The sequence below is a fragment of the Anomaloglossus baeobatrachus genome, chromosome 6 (genome assembly GCF_048569485.1).
Source record: "Anomaloglossus baeobatrachus isolate aAnoBae1 chromosome 6, aAnoBae1.hap1, whole genome shotgun sequence".
Classification (NCBI taxonomy): Eukaryota; Metazoa; Chordata; class Amphibia; order Anura; family Aromobatidae; genus Anomaloglossus; species Anomaloglossus baeobatrachus.
In genome coordinates, this window is record NC_134358.1 from 398,243,630 (window position 1) to 398,270,275 (window position 26,646).

The window sequence follows — 26,646 nt, forward strand, 5'->3', positions numbered from 1 at the left end:
ATATACAAAAACAACAGGGGAGGAGAGACCGAACCCGAGAAGCACAAGAGGCCAGGGGGAGAAAAAGGGGGGTAGATAGCCAGACAGCTGGCGGAAAACCACGGGTCCTAATAATGGGAAAAAGAAAATACCTCCACCAAGGCTAAGACTATTACTATCCATAGTTAAAGCTGTTCCTACCTATTTGTGGAGGTCGGCACCCTAACATAGAGCGGTGAGTGGTGCCCCCACTCGGCCGACGACTAGCCCTCCTGACACTAAACTAACCTAATCCACCACAAAGGGTGCGAAGGAAATAGTATCATTAAGGCCCAATGGTTTAACTGTCTTAAGCCAAAAAATCCATTTCGTTTCCTGTCTGAGGATCTTCTTGTCCCAGTCACCTCCTCTAAGGGGAGGGGCCACAACATCAATGCCTTGGAAACTAATTGACTTTGGGTCCCCCGCGTGGTAATCCGCAACATGGCGGGCCACAGGAGTGTCATTACCCAAACGAATGTCACGGATGTGCTCCCCAATCCTCCTTCTAAATTCCCTTTTGGTCTTACCTATATACTCCTTATGGCAAACACACGTGGCCTTATAAATAACGCCCTTCGTTCTGCAATTGATGAAACTTCGTATTTCATATCGTTTCCCCATGACATGGGAAAAGAAAAATTTCCCTGGATTAAGAGACTCGCATGCAATACATCCACTACATTTATAGCAGCCCTTGACCGGGTTGGCCAGCCAAGTTTTAGAATGGCTGGAAAAATGGCTGTGGACAAGTCTCTCTTTAATAGAGCGGGCCTTCCTGTATGTCACCGAAGGAGTATTAGGAAGACATTTACCAATGTCATCATCCATTTTAAGAATGGACCAGTGCTTCTCAAGGATCCGTCTCACCTCCCCTGATCCATTATTAAAGGTTGTGATAAACCGAATAGTATCCTCATCAGGTGCCGGTTTCCCCGGTCCATGTAAGAGATCATCTCTAGTCTTCTGCTGGGTCTCCAAAAAGGCCTTTTTTATGACATGATTAGGATAGCCTCTGTTGTGAAATCTATGGCTTAAATCACAGGCTTGTTCACGAAAACCTTGCTCATCCGAGCAATTTCGTTTAAGCCTGAGAAATTGCCCCTTTGGGATGCCCTTCTTCAGACTAACAGGATGACTGCTCTCCCACCGTAAGAGTGAGTTCGTTGCAGTCGGTTTTCTGTAAGTACTGGTATGAATATCACCCACAGAATCCCTCTCCACAAGGACATCCAAGAAGGGCAGCTTCCATTTGTCGAATTCACAGGTGAAAAAGAGACCGAAAGGGTTATCGTTGAGTGCAGCGACCGTGCTAACAATTTCGTCTTCCGTACCCCTCCACAGGACAAACACGTCGTCTATGAAACGACACCATAAAACCACCTTGTCCTGGGGAATGGGGGAACAATCTCCAAACACACAAGTCTCCTCCCACCAGCCGAGGAGGAGGTTAGCATACGATGGGGCCACTGGACTCCCCATCGCAGTCCCACTCAGCTGGTGGTAGACCCGTCCATCAAACAGAAAGACATTGTTCTTTAAACAGAACTCGACTAAACTTAGCAGAAAAGAGTTGTGCTCCTCAAATTGTTGTCCCCTACTCCTCAAAAAATAGGCTACCGCCTGTAGACCCAGTTCATGTCTAATCGAGGAGTAGAGGGATTCAACATCGATGCTGACGAAAATCACATCATTCTCAACAGTGACTCCCTCCAACTTTTTAAGTAGGTCAGTAGTGTCTTTAACCCCTTAAGGACGAAGCCAGTTTTGTCCTTAATGCCCAGGCCATTTTTTGCAATTCTGACCAGTGTCACTTTATGAGGTCATAACTCTGGAACGCTTCAACGGATCCTGGTGATTCTGACATTGTTTTTTCGTGACATATTGTACTTCATGATAGTTATAAATTTAGAACGATATTTTTTGCTTTTATTTGTGAAAAAATCGGAAATTTGATGAAAATTTTGAAAATTTTGCAATTTTCAAACTTTTAATTTTTATGCCCTTAACCCAGAGAGTTATGTCACACAAAACAGTTAATAAATAACATTTCCCACATGTCTACTTTACATTAGCGCAATTTCTGAAACAAAATGTTTTGGGGTTAGGAAGTTAGAAGGGGTCAAAGTTCATCTGCAATTTCCCATTTTTTCAACAAAATTCACAAAACCATTTTTTTAGGGACCATATCACATTTGAAGTGACTTTGAGAGGCCTAAGTGACAGAAAATACCTAAAAGTGACACCATTCTCAAAACAGCACCCCTCAAAGTACTCAAAACCATATCCAAGAAGTTTATTAACCCTTCAGGTGCTTCACAGGAACTAAAGCAAAGTGGAATGAAAAAAGCAAAAAATAAAATTTTACCTAAAATGTTGCTCTACCCCAAATTTATTCACTTTTAGAAGAAATAACACAACAAAATGAACCCCAAAACTTGTTACCCACTTTCTTATGAACGCGCCAATACCCCACATGTGGTCAGAAACCTTTGTTTGGACAAATGGGAGGGCTCGGAACAGAAGGAGCAATATTTGAATTTTGGAAAGCAAATTTGGCTGAAATAGATTGCGGGCACCATGTTGCATTTACATGTCCGCTAAGGTACCTAAACAGCAGAACCCCCTCACAAGTGACACCATTTTGGAAACTAGACCCCTTAAGGCTTCTATCTAGGGGTATAGTGAGCATTTTGGATCCACAAGTACTTCACAGATTTTGATAACGTTACGTTGTCACATTGAAAATTTTCATTTTTTTCTCAAAAATGTTGCTTTAGCATCAATTTTTTCACTTTTTCAAGAGGTAATTCCAAAAATTTGACCCCAACGTTTGTTACCCACTTTTTTATGAGCGCGGTGATACCTCACTTGTGGTCTGAAACCTTTGTTTGGAGAAATGGGAGGGCTTGGAACGGAAGGAGCAATATTTGAATTTTGGAAAGGAAATTTGGCTGAAAAAGATTGCAGGCACCATGTCGCATTTGGAGGACCCCTAAGGTACGTAAACAGCAAAAAAACACCACAAGTGACCCCATATTGGAAACTAGGCCCCTCAAGGAATTTATCTTGATGTTTGGTGAGTACCCTGAACCTCCAGGTGCTTTACAGAAGTTTATAACGTTGAGCCATGAAAATAAAAAAATAAAATTTTACCACAAAATTGTTACTTCAACCAGGTAGCTTTTTTTTTCACAAGGGTAACAGGAAATAAATCACCATGAAATTGATTGCGCAATTTCTCCTGAGTTTGTTGATATCTTGTATGTGGTGGAAATCAACTGTTTGGGCACACTACAGGGCTCAGAAGAGAAGGAGTGCAGTTTGACTGCAAAATTGGCTGGAATCAATAGCGGACGCCATGTTGCATTAGGAGAGCCCCTGAGGTGCCTAAGCAGTGGAGGTCCCCCACAAGTGACCCCATTCTGGAAATAAGACCCCTCAAGGCTTTAATCTAGGTGTATATTGAGCATTTTGAATCCACGAATACTTCACAGAATTTGATAAGCTTAGGTTGCCATATTGAAATTTTCATTTTTTTCACAAAAATGTTGATTTAGCGACACATTTTTCACTTTTTCAAGAGGCAACAACAAAACGTGTACCCCACAGGTTGTTATCTAATTTCTTGTGAGCGCAGGGATACCCCACATGTGGCCAAAAACCTTTGTTTGGATAAATGGGAGGGCTTGGAATGGAAGGAGCACCATTTGAATTTTGGAAAAGTTGAAGTAAATTGCGCGCACCATGTCACATTAGCAGGGCCCCTTGGGTACCTATACATCAGAAACCCCCCACAAGTGACCTCATTTTGGAAACTGGACCCCTCAAGGATTTTATTCAGGAGTATAGTAAGCATTTTGAATCCACAGGTACTTCACAAAAATGTTGCTGTAGCAACAAATTTCTCACTGTTAAGGGGGCTTTACACGCTGCGACATCGCTAATGCGGAGTCGTTAGGGTCACGGAATTGGTGACGCACATCCGGCCGCATTAGCGATGTTGCTGCGTGTGACACCGATGAGCGATTTTGCATCGTTGCAAAAACGTGCAAAATCGCTCATCGGTGACATGGGGGTCCATTCTCGATTATCGTTACTGCAGCAGTAACGATGTAGTTCGTCGCTCCTGCGGCAGCACACATCGCTCCGTGTGACGCCGCAGGAACGAGGAACCTCTCCTTACCTGCCTCCCGGCCGCTATGAGGAAGGAAGGAGGTGGGCGGGATGTTCCGGCCACTCATCTCCGCCCCTCCGCTTCTATTGGGCGGCCGCTCAGTGACGTCACTGTGACGCCACACGGACCGCCCCCTTAGAAAGGAGGCGGTTCGCCGGTCACAGCGACGTCGCCGGGCAGGTAAGTATGTGTGATGCGTCTGCGCGATGTTGTGCGGCACGGGCAGCGATTTGCCCGTGTCGCACAACAGATGGGGGCGGGTACCCACACTAGCGATATCGGGACCGATATCGCAGCGTGTAAAGTAGCCTTTAGGCTATGTGGCCATGATCCAGCGACACGGCGTCTTGTACCCAGTGTCAGCCTCCTGCAGAAATGTGAGTGTTGTCCACGGGAGAACGCAGCTGCCCATGCCCACGATTTGGGTTCAGGCTGCTGTGGACTTTAGTTCTATTCTACCTGCAAAGAACACTCATCTCCGCAGCATAAATTGACATGCTGAGGCTCGGGAAGCTGCGCCACAGGTCGGTTTATGCTGCGGAGAAAAGAAACACAGTGGGCACGGGATTTCTAAAAATCCTGCCACTGTGCTTCTACTGCACAACGCAGCGTTATGGACGCAGGGAAAACACTCTGCGCCCAAAACACTGCAAACCCTGATTGTGGGCACATAGCCTAAAATGCTACAATGGATGAATGGATAGATGTCAAACATATATAACGCCCCACCCCCCTGCATATTCTAAGCTGGCGCCCTTTAGTGCCTTTCATGTGACACTAAAGGATGCCTAGCCTTGTATTTAGCCCAAAAAAAAAAATAATTAAAATAAATGACGTGGGGTCCCCCCTATTTTTGATAGCCAGCTAGGGTAAAGCAGACAGCTGTAGCCTGCAAACCACAGCTGACAGCTTCATCTTGTCTGGTGATCAATTTGGAGGGCTCCCCAAGCTGTTTTTTTTTTTTTTAATTATTTATAAATAAATAATTAAAAAAAACAAACAAACGTGGGGTCCCCCCAAATTAGATCACCAGCCAAGGTGAAGCTGACAGCTGGGGTCTGGTATTTTCAGGATGGGAAGAGCCATGGTTATTGGACTCTTCCCAGCCTAAAAATAGCAGGCCGCAGCCGCCCCAGAAGTGGCGCATCCATTAGATGCGCCAATTCTGGCGCTTCGCCCCAGCTCATCCCGCGCCCTGGTGCGTTGGCTAACGGGGTAATGAATGGGGTTGATACCAGGTGTGTAATGTCACCTGGCATCAAGCCCAGCAATTAGTTATGTCACGGCGTCTATCAGATACCCGACATAACTAATTGACAGTAATAAGAAAAAAAATTGACAACAAAAAAAAATTTATTTGAAAAAACACTCCCCAAAACATTCCCTGATTGACCAATTTATTGAAAAGAAAAAAAAATCCACTATAATCCATTTGGACGTCCCACGTCGACTCTGGACCTTCTAGAATATGGGGGACACGTTCAGGGAACGTATCCCCCATTTTCTAGGAGGGCAGACCCTCCATTTGAGGAGAGTGGGTGCAAAGAATCTGCACCCACCCTCCCCGGGTCACAGCTGCACAGTGCTGAGCAGCAGCCAGCGTCTCTGAACACAGGAAGCTGTCATCTGCTCGGCACATGTGACCGGAGTCTGCAGAGAAGGAGCCGGAGGAGGGGGCCGCGGGGGATCATCGCTCCGGTATGTATGACACCGGGGGACACCGGGGGACACCAGGGGGGGGACCCGGCAGGGCCTAGGGAGCAGGTTTCTGTCGTATGTGTTATGGCACATACGACAGAAACCATAGGAACACTGTAAATGCGGCCGGCGCGCTGCTGTGCTCTCCGATGCGCGCGGCCATCTTGGATTTTCGGGAGGGGGTTGGGGGTCGGGGGGGGCACTTTGGGGATACCGAGGGCACCGGAGGGAACCGGGAAAAAGATTTATCTCCCATCTGGCATGTTTGATCATGCCAGATGGGAGATAAATGATTTTTTACCGGCGCGGTCATTTACTATAACTTGATGATCGGTATACGGTGTATACCGGTCATCAGGTGAGCGGGGACCGGAAAAACCGGCCCGAATCATGATCTCCAGGGTCTCAGCTACCCCCGGCAGCTGAGACCCCGGAAATTTTCTGACTCTGGGGGGCGCTAGACCCTTTTTTCCGACCGCCGTTTTAAAACGGCAGAAAGGAATAAGTACCCTTTTTTAGTGCCGTTTTAAAACGTAACGCGGTCGTAATGGGGTTAAGATAAGAACCCAACGATGTAACAAAGGGTCTCAATATACGATCTGCATAAACACCCACATTTTGTGAGACACTCCCAATACCCGACACTATTGGTCTACCCCGTAACGAAGAGAAACCCTTGTGCACCTTGGGCAAGCAGTAGAAGGTAGGAGTCACTGGAAAAGGAGGATAAAGAAAATCAAATTCGGACTTATTAATTAATCCTTTGTCGCGTGCATCTATCAGTAGCCCTTTCAAAACCAGCAGGTAGTCAGATGTGGGGTTCCTATCAAGCTTCTCATAACTTGATCTATCTCCCAAGATATCCATACACATTTTCTTATAGTCGGGGACATTCATAAGGACGATGTTACCACCCTTATCAGATTCCTTCACCACAATGCTAGTATCCTTCTCCAAATTCCTGAGCCACTCCATCTCATCTTTAGTCATGTTAAATTTTTGGTGGTGCTTATCAGTAATCATATCCAGATCTCGTGTAACCAAATTACAAAAGATATCAATAGGAGACACTTCATTGATAGTAGGAGGCATTTTGCTGCTCTTTAATTTAAGGTCCGTAAACGGGCCTCTGCCCTCAGAGTTTGGATCAATGTCACTTAAACTGTATAAAAACCTAACATCCTCCAAAAGATCATCCGCAATACCCATTTCTCTACATATTTTCTTATTCTCAGTGGCAAAATGCTTCCTCCATTTAAGTTTTCGTGCAAAGAGGTTAAGGTCCTTTACCATATCGAAGTGATTGTAATCAGAAGTAGGAACGAAGGAGAGACCCCTACTAAGCACAGTCATTTCCAGTTCAGAGAGGGATCTACTCGAGAGGTTAATTATTTGGGTTGAGCACTTAGTGGGTTGTAACCCACCGGATTTTGTTTGCTTCTCAGGAAGTGGTTGGATTCTAAAAAAGGCCCCTTGTTGTAACCACCCCTGTCCGAGTTTCTCCCCCTACCTCTTTGTTTAATCCTCCGCTGGTTACCCCTCCCCTCTGTATCAGAAAATTCCGTATCAGTGGAGGTACCCTCCGTGTCACTTGGTTTATTATATCTAATGACAGGGAAGTTATACGCCTTATTATCTCTGAACTCCTGTACGTCACGAATATAAAACTTGTGCTTTTTCTCCTTCAGATGGTATTGATGTTTTTCAATAATACCTTGCAAGGTGGTCTCCTTCGTTCCAAATTCCGCCTCACTAGAAAATTTCTTGGTAATCTCAATCTATTCCCCGAGCAAGCAATCAAGCTTAGCCAAATTACCAGCACATGGGCCACGGAAGCAAAGGAGGTTTTTTCAGAGAGAGAGTTTATACAGAAAAAATATTCACCTTCACTTAATGGTGCTTTTAGGGATTTAACCAAAACCTATAAGAATAGGATTACTTCTTGGTGGGAGATACAGTCACTTGAGTGCTATTTAAAGGATCATATTGTACCCCGCAATATACGGATTTCTCTCACTCCGAATTACAGGTATAAAAATCCAGAATTAATCTCTGCGTGGCTTAAGGAAATCACAAACTCTTCCCTGAAATTAATGACCCTCTTACTGGAAGAGGAGAAGAAAAATTTGTGTAAGCTTGATTGCTTGCTCGGGGAACAGATTGAGATTACCAAGAAATTTTCTAGTGAGGCGGAATTTGGAACGAAGGAGACCACCTTGCAAGGTATTATTGAAAAACATCAATACCATCTGAAGGAGAAAAAGCACAAGTTTTATATTCGTGACGTACAGGAGTTCAGAGATAATAAGGCGTATAACTTCCCTGTCATTAGATATAATAAACCAAGTGACACGGAGGGTACCTCCACTGATACGGAATTTTCTGATACAGAGGGGAGGGGTAACCAGCGGAGGATTAAACAAAGAGGTAGGGGGAGAAACTCGGACAGGGGTGGTTACAACAAGGGGCCTTTTTTAGAATCCAACCACTTCCTGAGAAGCAAACAAAATCCGGTGGGTTACAACCCACTAAGTGCTCAACCCAAATAATTAACCTCTCGAGTAGATCCCTCTCTGAACTGGAAATGACTGTGCTTAGTAGGGGTCTCTCCTTCGTTCCTACTTCTGATTACAATCACTTCGATATGGTAAAGGACCTTAACCTATTTGCACGAAAACTTAAATGGAGGAAGCATTTTGCCACTGAGAATAAGAAAATATGTAGAGAAATGGGTATTGCGGATGATCTTTTGGAGGATGTTAGGTTTTTATACAGTTTAAGTGACATTGATCCAAACTCTGAGGGCAGAGGCCCGTTTACGGACCTTAAATTAAAGAGCAGCAAAATGCCTCCTACTATCAAGGAAGTGTCTCCTATTGATATCTTTTGTAATTTGGTTACACGAGATCTGGATATGATTACTGATAAGCACCACCAAAAATTTAACATGACTAAAGATGAGATGGAGTGGCTCAGGAATTTGGAGAAGGATACTAGCATTGTGGTGAAGGAATCTGATAAGGGTGGTAACATCGTCCTTATGAATGTCCCCGACTATAAGAAAATGTGTATGGATATCTTGGGAGATAGATCAAGTTATGAGAAGCTTGATAGGAACCCCACATCTGACTACCTGCTGGTTTTGAAAGGGCTACTGATAGATGCACGCGACAAAGGATTAATTAATAAGTCCGAATTTGATTTTCTTTATCCTCCTTTTCCAGTGACTCCTACCTTCTACTGCTTGCCCAAGGTGCACAAGGGTTTCTCTCCGTTACGGGGTAGACCAATAGTGTCGGGTATTGGGAGTGTCTCACAAAATGTGGGTGTTTATGCAGATCGTATATTGAGACCCTTTGTTACATCGTTGGGTTCTTATCTTAAAGACACTACTGACCTACTTAAAAAGTTGGAGGGAGTCACTGTTGAGAATGATGTGATTTTCGTCAGCATCGATGTTGAATCCCTCTACTCCTCGATTAGACATGAACTGGGTCTACAGGCGGTAGCCTATTTTTTGAGGAGTAGGGGACAACAATTTGAGGAGCACAACTCTTTTCTGCTAAGTTTAGTCGAGTTCTGTTTAAAGAACAATGTCTTTCTGTTTGATGGACGGGTCTACCACCAGCTGAGGGGGACTGCGATGGGGAGTCCAGTGGCCCCATCGTATGCTAACCTCCTCCTCGGCTGGTGGGAGGAGACTTGTGTGTTTGGAGATTGTTCCCCCATTCCCCAGGACAAGGTGGTTTTATGGTGTCGTTTCATAGACGACGTGTTTGTCCTGTGGAGGGGTACGGAAGACGAAATTGTTAGCACGGTCGCTGCACTCAACGATAACCCTTTCGGTCTCTTTTTCACCTGTGAATTCGACAAATGGAAGCTGCCCTTCTTGGATGTCCTTGTGGAGAGGGATTCTGTGGGTGATATTCATACCAGTACTTACAGAAAACCGACTGCAACGAACTCACTCTTACGGTGGGAGAGCAGTCATCCTGTTAGTCTGAAGAAGGGCATCCCAAAGGGGCAATTTCTCAGGCTTAAACGAAATTGCTCGGATGAGCAAGGTTTTCGTGAACAAGCCTGTGATTTAAGCCATAGATTTCACAACAGAGGCTATCCTAATCATGTCATAAAAAAGGCCTTTTTGGAGACCCAGCAGAAGACTAGAGATGATCTCTTACATGGACCGGGGAAACCGGCACCTGATGAGGATACTATTCGGTTTATCACAACCTTTAATAATGGATCAGGGGAGGTGAGACGGATCCTTGAGAAGCACTGGTCCATTCTTAAAATGGATGATGACATTGGTAAATGTCTTCCTAATACTCCTTCGGTGACATACAGGAAGGCCCGCTCTATTAAAGAGAGACTTGTCCACAGCCATTTTTCCAGCCATTCTAAAACTTGGCTGGCCAACCCGGTCAAGGGCTGCTATAAATGTAGTGGATGTATTGCATGCGAGTCTCTTAATCCAGGGAAATTTTTCTTTTCCCATGTCATGGGGAAACGATATGAAATACGAAGTTTCATCAATTGCAGAACGAAGGGCGTTATTTATAAGGCCACGTGTGTTTGCCATAAGGAGTATATAGGTAAGACCAAAAGGGAATTTAGAAGGAGGATTGGGGAGCACATCCGTGACATTCGTTTGGGTAATGACACTCCTGTGGCCCGCCATGTTGCGGATTACCACGCGGGGGACCCAAAGTCAATTAGTTTCCAGGGCATTGATGTTGTGGCCCCTCCCCTTAGAGGAGGTGACTGGGACAAGAAGATCCTCAGACAGGAAACGAAATGGATTTTTTGGCTTAAGACAGTTAAACCATTGGGCCTTAATGATACTATTTCCTTCGCACCCTCTGTGGTGGATTAGGTTAGTTTAGTGTCAGGAGGGCTAGTCGTCGGCCGAGTGGGGGCACCACTCACCGCTCTATGTTAGGGTGCCGACCTCCACAAATAGGTAGGAACAGCTTTAACTATGGATAGTAATAGTCTTAGCCTTGGTGGAGGTATTTTCTTTTTCCCATTATTAGGACCCGTGGTTTTCCGCCAGCTGTCTGGCTATCTACCCCCCTTTTTCTCCCCCTGGCCTCTTGTGCTTCTCGGGTTCGGTCTCTCCTCCCCTGTTGTTTTTGTATATTTTTTCATTTTTTAATATTTTTTCTCAGGATTGAACCTCTTTCTTCGGTTTTATTTGGCCATTACTTTCAATTTTGTTGCTATTCTCTAAGCCTGCATACTTTATCTGGGCTCCCCATGACATGTGTCTGGGTTTTTCTTGGTTACCCATATTTTGTATAGATGGGTTTGTATTAACTATTGGCCCCCTTTGTCGCTATAATGGCGTTTATACTAGTGGCCATTTTGTTGTAGCCATGTGAATGTGTTATGGCTGCTATGGTTACGCACTTGGTGATGCGTCGCGGTTCCGATCACGTGACCCGGAAGTGAGCTCACCATCTTTCAGGCGGATGTGACGTCCGACGCCACTCCAAGTAACCGGCACTTTAAATCTTGGCGGCGCAGCTTATGGGATGCGCGCTGCCCAGGACTCGTGTATTCCTGATGGAAGTAAGTGTAATTGCTGCACGCCGGTGCTGTGCCGCTTGTGCTCTTGTGGCAAGGACCTTTTTGTGACAGTGTTTGTTTGTTTCATTTTTTCCACAGTAATTTTGTGCGATGCTATGCTGTGCTATATTGTGTGGGTCATTTGTTGACCGGACTCCCCTGATGATATGAGTAGATAACGCGTTGGGAGAAGCTTTTTACACCGCTGGACGTGTGGTTGTTTACCTTTGGGGATCCTGAGTCAGAGGTCCGAAGACCAGGCTATCCTGCGTGTGGTAACCATTACCTTCCAGCATTAGGTGTCCACACTTAATCAGGGAAATAGGTATACGGCAGATGGGGTAAGACCGTTCCTTTTCCTTTTTTTCATCGATACAGCAGCCCTTGCTTGTGATAATTGACAATTGACACATCCTTCACACTTGTATTATAGGGTGTCTTAGTAGTAGCCAGCTGATCCGAATGGGGATCATGTGAATTAGTCTCTGGCTCTGTCCTATGTTTTCTTCTGGCTTGTCCATTTTAAACCAGGTCCTTTCTGACCTTTTTACTATTTTGTTTACAATAAAATTGTTTTTTAGGCGTAATTATTATTCACTTTGCTATTTCCTTTCTAAAGTCATGTGGCAAGGCTCATTAAAGGGTCAGTATTGACTTTGAGGATTATTATATCCAGTTGATGACACTAGAGTTCAAGTCCTCCTCTCTGAAGAAGCAATTTGCATAATAATATGCAAATGAATAAAAAATGGAAATCAAATTTTCGATTATGCAAATTTTTTTTTACCTCTGATCTGTGAACATGTGATGTCCCATTTATATTCTTATATTTCGAGCTTACATTTGTAAACCTCTTGAAAAAGGACCCCTGGATTTGTCAACAGCAGTCAGCAGGCCTTTATATACATTAGATGGCTGACCGATCCTGCTGACATCGGTAGATAAGCATACTTTAATGTTCATGGGGATCTTTATATTGAAAAGCCTAACTTCAGTGCATGTGTTCATCAAATTGATCTTGCGATTTACCATCATATATTCAGGAAAACCTCTTTAAGATGGTCCACAAACTTAATGTCTCTGTATCAATAAAACAGTTTAATAGATATCAGTTTTATACACAAGTCAGTATTGAATTTGCGTCACCCAGGAGGAAATATCATGGAAATATAGAATTCACAGTATCGATAGATATGACATTATATGATGATAAAATGGAAGCAAATTTTTCATGACATATTGATATGTTCACTATTGAGTTGTAGTACCACATTTAGAAATACATGCATGCAATCAATGAGATTATTAACCCCTTCACCCCCCCAGCATGTTTTCACCTTAAAGACCAGCTTGTTTTCACCCCAGCTTGTTTTCAGTTCTGACCAGATATGAGGGCTTTTATTTAATGCTAATTTTTATAGATTTTAATAAGAGGGTGTAGCTCACAGGATTCTTTAACCCCTTACTGCTGAGCCCTGTTTTCACCTTCCCAACAGAGCCAAATTTTTCAATTCTGATCAGTGTCACTTTATAATAAATCTGGAACACTTCAACGGATCCTAGTGATTCTGACATTGTTTCTTTCATGATATACAGTACAGACCAAAACTTTGGACACACCTTCTCATTCAAAGAGTTTTCTTTATTTTCATGACTCTAAAAATTGTAGATTCCCATTGAAGACATAAAAACTATGAATGAAAACATGTGGAATGAAATACTTAAAAAAGTGTGAAACAACTGAAAATATGTCTTATAGTCTAGGTTCTTCAAAGTAGCCACCTTTTGCTTTGATTACTGCTTTGCACACTCTTGGCATTCTCTTGATGAGCTTCAAGAGGTAGTCACCGGAAATGGTTTTCCAACAGTCTTGAAGGAGTTCCCAGAGATGCTTAGCACTTGTTGGCCCTTTTGCCTTCACTCTGCGGTCCAGCTCACCCCAAACCATCTCGATTGGGTTCAGGTCTGGTGACTGTGGAGGCCAGGTCATCTGGCGTAGCATCCCATCACTCTCCTTCTTAGTCAAATAGCCCTTACACAGCCTGGAGGTCAGTTTGGGGTCATTGTCCTGTTGAAAAATAAATGATGGTCCAACTAAACGCAAACCGGATAGAATAGCATGCCACTGCAGGATGCTGTGGTAGCCATGCTGGTTCAGTATGCCTTCAATTTTGAATAAATCCCCAACAGTGTCACCAGCAAAGCACCCCTACACCATCATACTTCCTCCTCCATGCTTCACGGTGGGAACCATCCATTTAGAGTGCATCCGTTCACCCTTCTCTACAAAGACACGGTGGTTGGATCCAAAGATCTCAAATTTGGACTCATCAGACCAAAGCACAGATTTCCACTGATCTAATGTCCATTCCTTGTGTTCTTTAGCCCAAACAAGTCTCTTCTGCTTGTTGCCTGTCCTTAGCAGTGGTTTCCTAGCAGCTATTTTACCATGAAGGCCTGCTGCACAAAGTCTCCTCTTAACAGTTGTTCTAGAGATGAGAAGATGTGTCCAAACGTTTGGTCTGTACTGTACAATTCATGTATATACTGTAGTACTTCAAGTTAGTGCAAAATTTAGAATGATATTTTTTTTAGTTTACTTATGAAAATATGGGATATTTGGGGAAAAGATCAACAAAAATGTTATGCCCTTAAACCAGAGAGTTATGTCACACAGAATAGTAAATAATATTTCCCACATGTCTACTTTAGTTCAGCACCATTTTTGAAATATATTTTTTTGTTAAGAAGTTAGAGGAAGTTAGAAGGGTTAAAAGTATATCCACAATTTCTCATTTTCCCAACATAATTTACACTAGTTTTTAGGGACCACATGACATTAAGGCTATGTCCGCACTTTGCGTCGTCCTAAACGCATGTCAAAACGCATCCTCTGGCAGTAATTGATTTTGCCAAAGTTGCTTTTGACCACAAAATAGCGCTAAAAACGCATGCGTATTTACTGCGTTTTTGCTGCATTTTTAGTGTTTCTTACCTGCTTTTCCATTGCCAAAACTCAGATGTGTTTTGAACACAAAGACACACCTAAATAAAGTTTTAACATACAAACACTAAGAAAAAAAGGGGGAAAAAAAATAAAACAAATTTAATTTATAAAATTGTGGCGCCCTGGACTAGCCAGGTCGTCACAGGTACTACAACATACACCCCCACCCTGAGACAGGCACATCAGCCAGACACAAAATTCTTGTTGCCTCCCTCCAGGGGCTGATGTCCACACCAGGTGGGGTGGAGCCAGGCGGTTGGCCCCACCCACTGAGGAGTTCACAGTCCTGGAGGCAGGAAAAGGAAGTCAGATCAGTGGGTGAGGAGTAGAGATCAGTTAGGGAAGGAGAGGAGTGAAGGAGAAGTCGAGGAGCAATCTGACCATGTCCGGGTGTGTGGCCCGGGCACCAAGAGCAAGGTTGGCAGACGGTGGTGGCCGTCTGCAGGAGAGGCAGATCAACGTGGAACCGTAGGAGCGGGGACGGGCGGTGGCCTGCCGGTACCGAACCGGGGAGCGAAGTGAAGCCAGCACACACAGGCAGGGCCTGCGGACCCCGACCAGGCTTGGAGCCGCCATTAGAGGTCAAATCCGTCAGTGACCAGAACCCCAGGGGTTTCCTAACAGCCAAGACCCGATTGAAGGCAACCGTCTGACCAGCAAAAGGAAATACAGCTACCGCCACAGCTAGAGTTCCAAGGGCCAGAGCCTGCGGGCAAAAGGGCTCCTCCGGCACATATCTACGCTGGGGAGCGGGTTACCAGTGGGAATCCATCGGGACCGAACGTACGCAAAGGTGCAGGGAAAGGCAGCCACCACTAACCGTCCGGGAGAAGCCACAGCAGCCGGCTACGGGACCCGTCCATCCAGCCGTTTGGTTTACCAGAGACTTTGCGTACATTTGTGGCTGAGTGAGTACAACCGGGCCGTCTGGCACCGCGCTGCGCAGTCCAGGCGACCCTGCCCCTGCAACCCTGCACCCATCCAACCCTGCCTCCCCGTCATCTCACCGGGCCCCGGTGTCGCGGGCGGAGGAGGGGACGCCGCGCTCTCCCACTGCTACTCGGGTCCGGCTGCCGCGGCTTGCTGCTGCCGCTGCTCGGTGGCTCGAGCGATGGGCCGGATCCCGGGGACTCGAGCGGCGCTCCTCGCCCGTGAGTGAAAGGGGGTTTTTGGGTGTGGGGATTGTTTATTGTCCGTGACGCCACCCACGGTTGTGGTGATTTGTTGACACCACCGCTGCTCTGTATGGGGATCCCGGGAGGGATGGTATGGAGCAGCCAGTTGTTGTGTTGCCCCTCCGTGGGTAGGGGTTGGTGATCCCGGGGCCCAGTGATGAGGTAGGAGATGAAGGGCTTGGTGGGCGCAGGGACGCAGGGGCAGCGCTGTGCCTTGCGGCACTATGGTACTCACTCAGCCTGAGATGATGACACAGTTCTCGGTAAAACACACGGCTGGAAAGACGGTTCCCATGGACGGCTGCACTTGCTTTCCCCAGTAGGTGACGGTGACGGTCCCTCTGTCCTGCACCTAAGTTGATAATGGTTGCGATGGGTTCCCACCGGTAACCCGCTCCCCAGCTTGGATATGGGCTGGAGGAGCCCTACTTTGCCCGCAGACGCTGGCCCTGAGAAACTGGTGCCCTGGTGGTGGCGGTGTCTCTCTGTAACGGTCGGACTGTTGCCTTCAATCGGGACTTGGTTGTTTGGAGACAGATGTCCCCTTCACTGACGGATTTGGCAAATTTACGGTGACTCCTAGCCTTGCCGGGGTCCGAGAGGCCCCTGCCCTGGTGCTGACTGTTCTTCGTATACTGCTCCAGACCGCTGGGTCACTACCCGTCCGCTGTCCTTCCAGCAACCTCCGAGCAGTCCCCCTCCAGACTGTCACCGCCGTTTGCTGACCTTGCTGACACTGTCCGGGCACACAGCCGAACCAACTTCAGGCTTTACTACTCTCACTTTTTCTGTCACTTCAGCTTTTCTCCTTTGCTCCACTACTACTTCCTTCTACTTCACTCCCCTAAACTCAACTGCCTGGTTCTTCCTGCCTCCAGGGCTGTGAACTCCTCGGTGGGTGGAGCCAACTGCCTGGCCCACCCCCTGGTGTGAACATCAGCCCCTGGAGGAAGGCAACAAGGATTTTGGTAGCCTTGGTGTTCCTAACTGGGGTGTAGGGTGTGGTGGTGTGATGACCTGTGACCCCTGGCTTGCCCAGGGCGTCACATTGGGACCACCAACCCCTACCCACGAAAGGGACAACATCCCAGCTGCTCCCTGCCATCGCTCCCGGGATCCCAACCTCACCACAACCCGTGGGTGGCGTCACGGACCAAATCCCCAAACCAAACTACCCCCCTTTCACTCACGGGCGAGGAGCGCCGCTCGAGTCCCCGGATCCGGTCCACCGCTTGAGCCACCGAGCAGCCATTGCAGCAGCGCAGGACCCGAGCATCAGTGAGCGCAGCGCAGCGGCGTCCTTCCCCGCCCGCAACAAAATCATTACAAAAATAGTTGTTTTTAATTAAATTATAGCGGTTTTATACTATTTTTGGCTAAAATATCAATAATCAAATAATTTCCTTTAATTTATTTTTCGGATTATGTGTGTGTGTAAAGGGATATATTATTCCATTATTTTGAAGTCAGAAAAGCATGCGTTTATGTAGTCCAAAACGCATTCTATCTGCAGGTAAAAAGCAGGTAAAACGCTGAAATTTGGATTTTGCTTGCTTTTTACAACTTTTCATTGACTTCAATGTTAGATAAACGCAGCCCAAATGGCAAAAACAATTGACATGCTGCTTCTTTGAACGTATGTTTTTTGCCACAAATTATGCAAATTAAACGCTGCGTTTGGAAACGCAAAGTGCGGACTAGAAATCCCCATTTTCCATCGACTTTGATGGAAAATCAAACCGCATGCCTTTTGGCATAAAAACGGTGCAGTTCAAAACGGACCTAAAAAGCATCTGAAACGCAGGTGGAAACGCAAAGTGCGGACATAGCCTAAGGCCTCTTTCACACGTCAGTGATTCTGGTACGTTTGTGCTTTTTTTTAAACGTACCAGAATCACTGACATATGCAGACCCATTATAATGAATGGGTCTGCTCACACATCAGTGATTTTTCACTGAACGTGTCTCTGTGCGGCGTACCCACGTGTCCTTGATTGCCGCACGGAGACATATCCATTTTTTCTGGCATCACTGATGTCCCACGGACCATGCAGTGGTGTGATCCGTGAGACATGTGCCAGAAAGAAACGTGCTTTTAAAATAAAAATCATTTTTACTCACCTGGCTCCAGTGATGTCCTCTGCAGCCCGTGCAGCCTGCTGCTTCTGAGCCGGCTCATTACTGTCGCGCATATTCATGATGCACGACACAGCCGACCCGGAAGCAGCTGCTGCGGGGGTCAGCGCCAGCCGGATGCTGCACCGCGGGAGCGATCAGCACCATGGAGAGCGGGAGCGCGCACAGGTGAGTTAATCTCTAAGTGCAATCACGGGCCACGGAGAACGGAGCCCGGATTGCACTTAGACAACCCACGTGTGCCGTGGTTCACGGCACACGGAGGGACATGTGCGTGTTTTACACGTCAGTGAAGAATGTCTGTGTTTTTCACTGACGTGTGAAACGGGCCTTAAAGTGACTTTGTGAGGCCTAGGTGACAGAAAATACCCCAAAGTGACACCAATCTAAAAACTACACCCCTCACACTGCTCAAAACCACATCTAATAAGTTTGTTTACCATTTATTACGGGCAGCACGGTGGCTCAGTGGTTAGCATTGCAGTCTTGCAGCGCTGGGATCCTGGGCTCAAATCCCACCAAGGACACCATCTGCAAGGATGGTTTGCGTAGGTTTCCTCTGGGTACTCTGGTTTCCTCCCACATTCCAAAAACATACTGATAGGGAATTTAGATTGTGAGCCCCAATGGGGACAGTGTTTGCCATTGTATGTAAAGCGCTGTGGAATTAACAGCGCTATATAAATGAATAAATATATATATTTATTAAGCCGTGTTTCCCCAAAAATAAGACCTACCCCAACAATAAACCCTAGCACATTTTTTTGAGGCAAAAAATAATATGACACTCTCCTATTTTGTGGAAGTTGGGTATCTAACTATTCCAATTTTGCCCCCACAATATTTTCTTCCAAATCTGGTCCTTTTTATCATTTGTTTATACATCCTCCATGCAACTAATAGCTCTCTGAAATGGTTGTTGTACACAGACTGGCTGGTGACCGGTTCATGCAGCGCTATGTTAATCCTCTCTTAATTATTTGATGGCTGCACCACACAATACAAACGCTTTTTACCATTTACCCTTTGTGCTGCCCCTATTTCCTCATAGATTGTAGCCTGTGAGCATGGCCCTCACTCCTCTTGGTGTCTGTTGAAATTTGTCACTCGGTAATGTCTGATATTGTCTTATATTGTCCCCTCTGAGTTGTAAAGTGCTCGGAATATGTTGGTGCTAAAGAGTTAAAAATTATTGTTATTTTTACTAATTTATATTAGTAAATTTAGTATATTTTATGATTTTCTAGTGTACTGTATGTAAAGGAAAGGTCTGAAAATCATAATGTTGTTTTATCTTTATATTTTAGTAATTGTTTTATGAAAAAAAAGAAAAGATCTTTCTGAAACACATCTAGGCCTGCCAATTTTATGTATGTGCCAAGTTCTAAATATTTGGCAGACTTAATTCAATCTGGATTGATAATTTACAAGTTTTGTTTTTTTGGAAGAAAAAAAGATGTAAAAAAAATAAATTAACACATAAATGGTATCACATACAAATACTTGTCAGCACTATAGACTGATGTCTCTACTTTTCACGTCCTCCATAGATGTCTTGAATTGCCATTGGCATTTTTATGAGGTCTGAGCCATAGGGAACACAAGTTAATGGCAAGTACAATATTTACTGAGCTTTGGCTAATCGTGACTGTAGGCCCCATTGTGTGTGGTCTAATTACTTGCAGAGCCCTTTGCTGCATTATCGTGATCAGTCAGACTTCCTATTTTTTCTGGGTTTAGTTCCATACGTTTGCATAAAATAAAGAATCTTATTATTTCTGTTCATATATAATCAGATTTTATGACATATGTTTGAAGGAGAAGATGAGTAAACAGGATAAACATAAGTGAATGCAAATGTACAATCGCATTAGCACATAGCATGACAATACAGATTAGGGACCAGGAGCACAGTACCATTGGAGACACTAATTAGCAGGAGATACATATAGTAGAAAAGTGAGCAGGGGATGACAATCACTAAATTGCATGGGTGCACAACTTGCGACTCCTCCAATGGTGGACAGAAAAAAGTCTACTGCCAGACCTGATGAGCAGAAATCTATCTGCGCCAGGACTATGTTGACCACCTAGAACACTAACTCATTAAAAGTATGAGAAATAGGGCAGGCTCTGATGCTCAGCCTGCGTGTATTAAAATCAGAATTAGGGATAGTTATGGGCTCATTTGCACCCTGTCTGTCACTGAGCATCCAGATACATATGGGTAAAGCATTTCTGACAACCTTACACTCTGCATTGTGTCTTATTATCCCTGTGGCCCACCTCTCAATCAACCATCTCACTTTTGCTGCAAGCTCCTCTTTTCCTCTAGAAGCCTTAAAAAACTGAAAAGACAAAGAGAGGCGCAAATGGTGTCTTATCCAGTTGTACCAGAAGGAGTTTAATAGGTGCACTAACCTGGTGTGGTTGTGTTAAAGACACAACCACTAAAACCACATCATAAGGATGGCTGCTGTAGACCCAGGAGGATAGCAATGAAGTAGATGGAAGAAAAGGGTTAATCTGTGCTGCCAGAAAAAGGTCACTGAAGATTGTTGGAGTTTAAAACATCTGATTTTATTGTTCTACGCATTTCGGAGCCATAGATTCCTTCTTCAGGAGTAAAATCAATAATGTACATTACTAGGCTCCTGAAAAAGGAGCCATATAGCTCTGAAACACGAACAACAATCAAATCAGATGTTTTAATTTCCATTGATCTTCTGTGATCATCTTCTGGCAGCGTAGATTAACCCTTTTCTTCTATCTACTTCACCTCTAGAAGCCTTATTATTTGTGTTGCCACCTTACCATTACTTAACTGTCCATTTCCCCCTCATAGAGGAGCCTAATCCCTAAATTTCTGAATGACACATTCTGCTTAGTAAACGATGAGTATTTTTCTTCAATGCAGAGAAAATCGCTCAAAGGTTAATGTTTGCTCTTATTTGTATAGGAGCAGCCTGGATTATCTAATTAGCTCTTTCTTATGTAGTAAAGGAACAGAACAGGACATAGGAAGTAGGATGTCCCTCAACATTAGTACAAGTGCTGGTAGAATTCCTCCAGATACTATAGCCATGAAAGGGGCTCCCCATTATTATTAGTGTTTGCAGTGTGCCTTTATCACTAATATGGTATCAACATAGTGAACTTCATTAACCACATGGCACATTAATGAACAGTGTCATAAAATATACAAAAATGTATAATGTCTGCTATGTAGGCAGGGTCTTTCTGGAGTAAAACAAGAGCTATGCTGTATCCTCCTGCTACTAACATTCAACTTTCTTTCTTATGCTGTTTCACTAAACCAACAAACCAAAAGTTGTTGCTACATTTCCCACCTTCCTTCCTTCTGTCTTCTAAATACTATATTTCCTTACTGTATTTTTGCTGAAATTTTAGAACATCTGTAAAAATGCACTATATAGTTCCATTTACTCCAGATTTTTTACAAATAACAATCTATCTACACTTAAAGGAAGTCTGTCAGCAGGTTTTTGCTATGTAAGCTGAAGCCAGCATGCTCTGTGTCTGTTTCTGTGTCTCTGTCTCTGTGTGTATCTGTGTCTGTGTGTATCTGTGTCTGTGTGTGTCTCTGTGTGTCTCTGTCTCTATATCAGTCTCTCTGTGTCTATCTTTGTGTGTGTCTCTGTGTCTGTGCCTTTGTGTATGTGTCTCTGTGTGTGTATGTCTGTCTCTGTGTGTCTCTGTATCAGTCTTTGTCTCTGTGTGTGTTTCTGTATGTCTCTGTCTCTGTGTGTCTCTGTGTGTGTGTCTCTCTGCGTGTGTCTGTGTGTGTGTGTCTCTCTGTCTCTGTGTGTCTCTCTGTCTATTTGTCTCTGTCTCGGTGTGTCTCTGTTTGTCTCTCTGTATTTGTCTCTACCGAAATCATATTACCTCACACATCAGCTTACACTAAGCATCAGAATAAGAATCAGAGTTCTTATTACTGACCTGTAGCTTCCAGCTCCATTGACTTTAATGTTAGGAGTTTTTTTGGTGAAAAACTATAAAGCGCGAGGTTAAATTGTCCCCTCAAACCATAGTCTGACGTCCCCTGAGTGACATGAGGTGTCTGTGCAAAATTTCGTGATTGTAAATGCGACAGTGCGGATTCCTTTAGCGGATATACACACATATGAAGAACACATATATACACACACATTGAAGAAGTTGTCTTCCAGAAACTGGCAGTAGGTCTGGGAGTTGAGCTTCACTCCATCCTCAACCCAAAAAGGTCCCACAAGTTCATCTTTGATTATACCAGTCCATACCAGTACCCCACCTCCACCTTGCTGGCGTCTGAGTTGGAGTGGAGCTCTCTCCCCTTTACTGATCCAGCCTCTGGCCCATCCATCTGGCCCATCAAGACTCACTCTCATTTCATCAGTCTATAAAACATTTGAAAAATCATTCTCAAGATATTTCTTAGCCCAGTCTTGACGTTTTATCTTATGTTTCTTGTTCAAAGGTGGTCATTTTTCAGCCTTCCTTACCTTGGCCATGTCCCTGAGTATGGCACACCTTGTGCTTTTTGATACTCCAGTAACGTTGCAGCTGTGAAATATGGTCAAACTGTTGGCAAATTGGATCTTGGCAGCTTCACACTTGATTTGCCTCAATTCATGGGCAATTATTTTGTGCCTTTTTTGGCCAACACGCTTCTTGCGACCCTGTTGGCTATTTGCCATGAAACGCTTGATTGTTCGGTGATCACGCTTCAAAAGTTTGGAAATTTCAAGACTGCTGCATCCCTCTGCAAGACATCTCACAATTGTGGACTTTTCAGAGCCCGTCAAATCTCTCTTCTGACCCATTTTGCCAAAGGAAAGGAAGTTGCCTAATAATTAAGCACAAGTTATATAGGGTGTTGATGTCATTACACCACACCCCTCCTCATTACAGAGATGCACATCACCTGATTTACTTAATTGGTAGTTGGCTCTCAAACCTATACAGCTTGGAGTGGGACAACACGTATAAAAATTATCATGTGATCAAAATACTCATTTGCCTAATAATTCTGCACACAGTGTATTTCAAATTTAAATCATATTCAAAGAAATGTTCTCTACACTTGTCTTATTAAAAGGAAATAAACTTTTCTTTCTGATGCCTTGATGCCCAAAGCTTTTTGGATAAATGCAGCTTTTTTGAGCCATTTATATTGCTCTTTGTAGCAAATAAACAAACAACAAACTGTGATTAAATGTTAGCTGGAAACAAATAATTAATTTTCATTACTCTACATTACTCTATATTTTGACAGCTTGTCTTTAAATTGTGTTTGGATGTTTTCACTTTTTTATGTAGAATGCGCTGGTGTTTTTCAGTCATTTTTCTTCATGACACTAAACCTTTTGTAGAGATGCGTTTCAAAAACGCTTGCAAAAGAATAATGAAATCCATGATATGTTACAAGCCTAAAAACCATGTCTATAGATAAGGTATTTAGGCTCGGTCTGTATCCTTTGCACATAGGATTTTACCAATTAAATATGTCTGTGCTTCAACCTATGTAAGTACGATCCATGAAGAAGAATTGGAAAAAAGTCTGTTTTTTTTAATCTCCGACAGTGCTTTTTATGAAGTCATCCATTGTACTGAGTATCAATACACCCAAATGTCACAATTTCTAATTTATTTTTTTGCCCCCATAAGAAATATATATAAATCTTTACAAAAAATAAAGCTGTAGTCGTCAGGTCATCAGGGGATGAACAATTGCATTAATTCTAAGCTCCTTTTTCCATATTCTTTTATTGTACCCTAAGCTAGTGCCCATCCTATTGTTCAATATTGAGATTCTAATATTTTTTATTTGTATATATTATAATAATTGTATTCCTATTTTTACAGTCAGAAGGTACACGGCTACAGAGGGAGCTACGTGCATATTTGGCTGCTATTAAAGGTAAGAATTTTACTTGTAAATAACATGTTTTTTTCTGTATATTTTTTTCCAGATTTTTTTCTCTATGCTTACTTAATCTTCGGGATGTACTAATTTTGTAATATGCAAATATAGAAAATAGAAATGAGTGGATCACTGTTCTGAGGCCGTGGACAGGAATTTCCTTACCCTGCGAGATCCTAGACTTTTCTTATAAATATCTGGTTGGTGAGACAACAACTCTGCACCTCACATGGCACAAGTGACATCAAACTAGGGCGGTGAATTAAGTGCCATTCCGGAGAACTTGGAAGCACAACAATTTCACACAACTCCCATCCATGGCTAGAGAGCACTCACCAGGACAGTGGATCAGAGTTGCACAAAGCGATCTGCTCATCTCTAATAGAAGCTGCTATGACCTAACATTTCTTAAGAAGAGACTAACTTAGGAACACTTTTTGCAGTATATATGTGTATATGTGTTGAACCTATCTTACAGCCCATATAGTCCATTGTTGAAGATACAGGTCAGTGGCACCATACAGTAAATCTCTAACAGTCCAGCTGAGCTCATAATGCAGTGGCAGAGTTAATTTTTTTCTGCATCAATATCCAGTTACTGTAAAGCGCTTTGCTGAAATTCTACCCTTTAAAGGGTGCAAAACCACAAAACAAGATATATGCAGACGATTACTTATAAAATAAGTTTTCGGTCGTTATGTCATAAACTATAAAATAATGGATATTTCTGATCTAAAGCCTACACTAGTGATGGCCAACCTTTTGAGCATGGTGTGTCAAAATTTGTAAAACAAAAAACGAGCATAGCTTGTGTGGTGGGTCACTTCTTAAAGAATCCATAATTTTGTGATATTTGTAGCTCTAATAACAAAAGTTATCTGATAATGACTGTTGGAGGAGGGGGAGAGAAGATAATGACTGCTGGGGGAGAGGAGATAATGACTGCTGGAGGAGGAGAGGAGATAATCATTATCTCCTCTCCCCCAATACTTATTATCTCCTCTCCCCCTCCCCACAACATCATTATCAAATAATAATTAATCACATGCTTAATAGTTGCAATTCAAATTTGGGTATGAGATAGCCAAGATGATTGTCTATAAAATGAAGGTAGTCTCACGTTGGAAGCTGGAGAGGATGGTGAGGTGTGGAGCCTGAAAGTCAAAAGTTCAAAACATTGTTACCCTTTGGCTCATCTGTGTATATCACAGAAATTCATTTTGAAATTGGCCTTTTTCTATTTTTGATGTATCAGTTGCAAAACTTTAGTGCTACATTCTGTCTGCATTTACTGTACATAATTCATGAGCTGGGACATCACACCTGCCAATTGACCCTGGGTTATAGTACAACTATTTCTTCCTGCTTGTTCATAGCTGCCAGTAGTTTGTTAGTAATAGTCAGCCTATTTACAAGTTGTATGGGAATAGCAGAGATACATTTTTATAATACTGTATGCTTTGAATTCATTTTATTTCAAGATACAAGTAAAATATATCTTTGTACCGTGTTAGCCAGTAGAGATAAAAAAATTGTTTAAAAGAACTGAGAGTCCTCAGTGGTTGATACCTTTTAATGGCTAACTGAAAAGATGGTAATAATAGCAAGCTTTCCAGACTACTCAGGTCTCTTCATCAGGCAAGCCTGATGAAGAGACCTGAGTAGTCTCGAAAGCTTGCAATTATTACCATCTTTTCAGTTAGCCATTAAAAGGTATCAACCACTGAGGACTCTCAGTTCTTTTAAACAATTTTTTTATTTCAAGATAGAAATTTTAAAGAGGCAATCCATACACAATTTCTAGGAAAATAAAAAAATAATAGTAAGAAAACATACTGAGTAAATCTTTCCTTAAATTTATCCCAAGACAATTCCAAATGTTTGTTTGTTTTGCAATTACAGCGCCTATTATTAAAGATGAATTCACAAAACTTTATTTCCCATGATAAAAGTCATCGTCCCACATGCATTTACTCATGTCATAGTAAAGTAAGCCCTGCAATTTCAGCATTTACCACTAATAGCTGAGAAACATTTAGAAACATGAACAAAAAGTGTTCCAACTGTGGGAATAGATTTCCAGTGATCTGAATTGATCATTGTTAATTCCACGAAGAGCACTGATGGAAGGAATAAGCTGACTTCTCTAAGTATATAAAAGGGGATAAAAATGATTACATTTCCAACATATTTAGGTATTACTAAAATAAACTGAAAATCCTTACTCCATAAGCATTAATTAAAGGAAACAATATTTATGCTTAATCTTTGGAGAGTCCAACCTTTGCGACCTACGCTGATCAGCAGAATGACAAGGGCCATGATGCTCAGCATCAATATTTGACACTTGAGTGTTCGACCTCCTTGACAAAGATCCATGTCCTTGTTTACAAAGGCACAGCAGTTTTTCCCTTTTGGTGGCCATGCTTGGTATGGTATTTTGAGTCATTTTAATGGGACTAAATAGGTTGAACGGTAGATTCCTACCTCCCTGTCACGGTCTTCTCTTTCAGAGTTTTGTGACAGGTTTCAGGTGTGGGCTTCCTTTCTTAAGGCTGCTTTACACGGTACGACCGATTGTGCGATTTCACAATCGATCGTACCCGCCCCCGTCCTTTTTGCGTCACGGGCAAATCGCTGCCCGTGTCGCACAAAGTTAGTAACCCCCGTCACACATACTTACCTCTCGTGCGACCTCGCTGTGGGCGGCGAACGTCCACTTCCTGGAGTGGGAGGGACGTTCGGCGTCACAGCGATGTCACACGGCCGCCGGCCAATAGAAGCGGAGGGGCGGAGATGAGCGGGACGTAAACATCCCGCCCACCTCCTTCCTTCCACATAGAGCCGGCGGCGGCGGCCGCGGGAGGCAGGTGAGCTGCTCATCGTTCCCGTGGTGTCACACGGAGCGGCGTGTGCTACCACAGAAACGATGGTCAAC

At 43.7% G+C, this 26,646-nt stretch overlaps 1 protein-coding gene across 6 annotated transcripts in view; it reads left to right on the forward strand.

Annotated features, from left to right (window-relative positions):
• AMPH (amphiphysin) overlaps nt 1-26,646 on the forward strand; it is a 360,005-nt gene that overhangs the window by 165,352 nt on the left and 168,007 nt on the right. For all 6 annotated transcript variants that reach the window (XM_075315119.1, XM_075315120.1, XM_075315115.1 and 3 more), the window contains exon 3: nt 23,651-23,705. In XM_075315119.1, the coding sequence (XP_075171234.1) occupies nt 23,651-23,705 (55 nt within the window). The remainder of the gene's footprint in view (nt 1-23,650; nt 23,706-26,646) is intronic.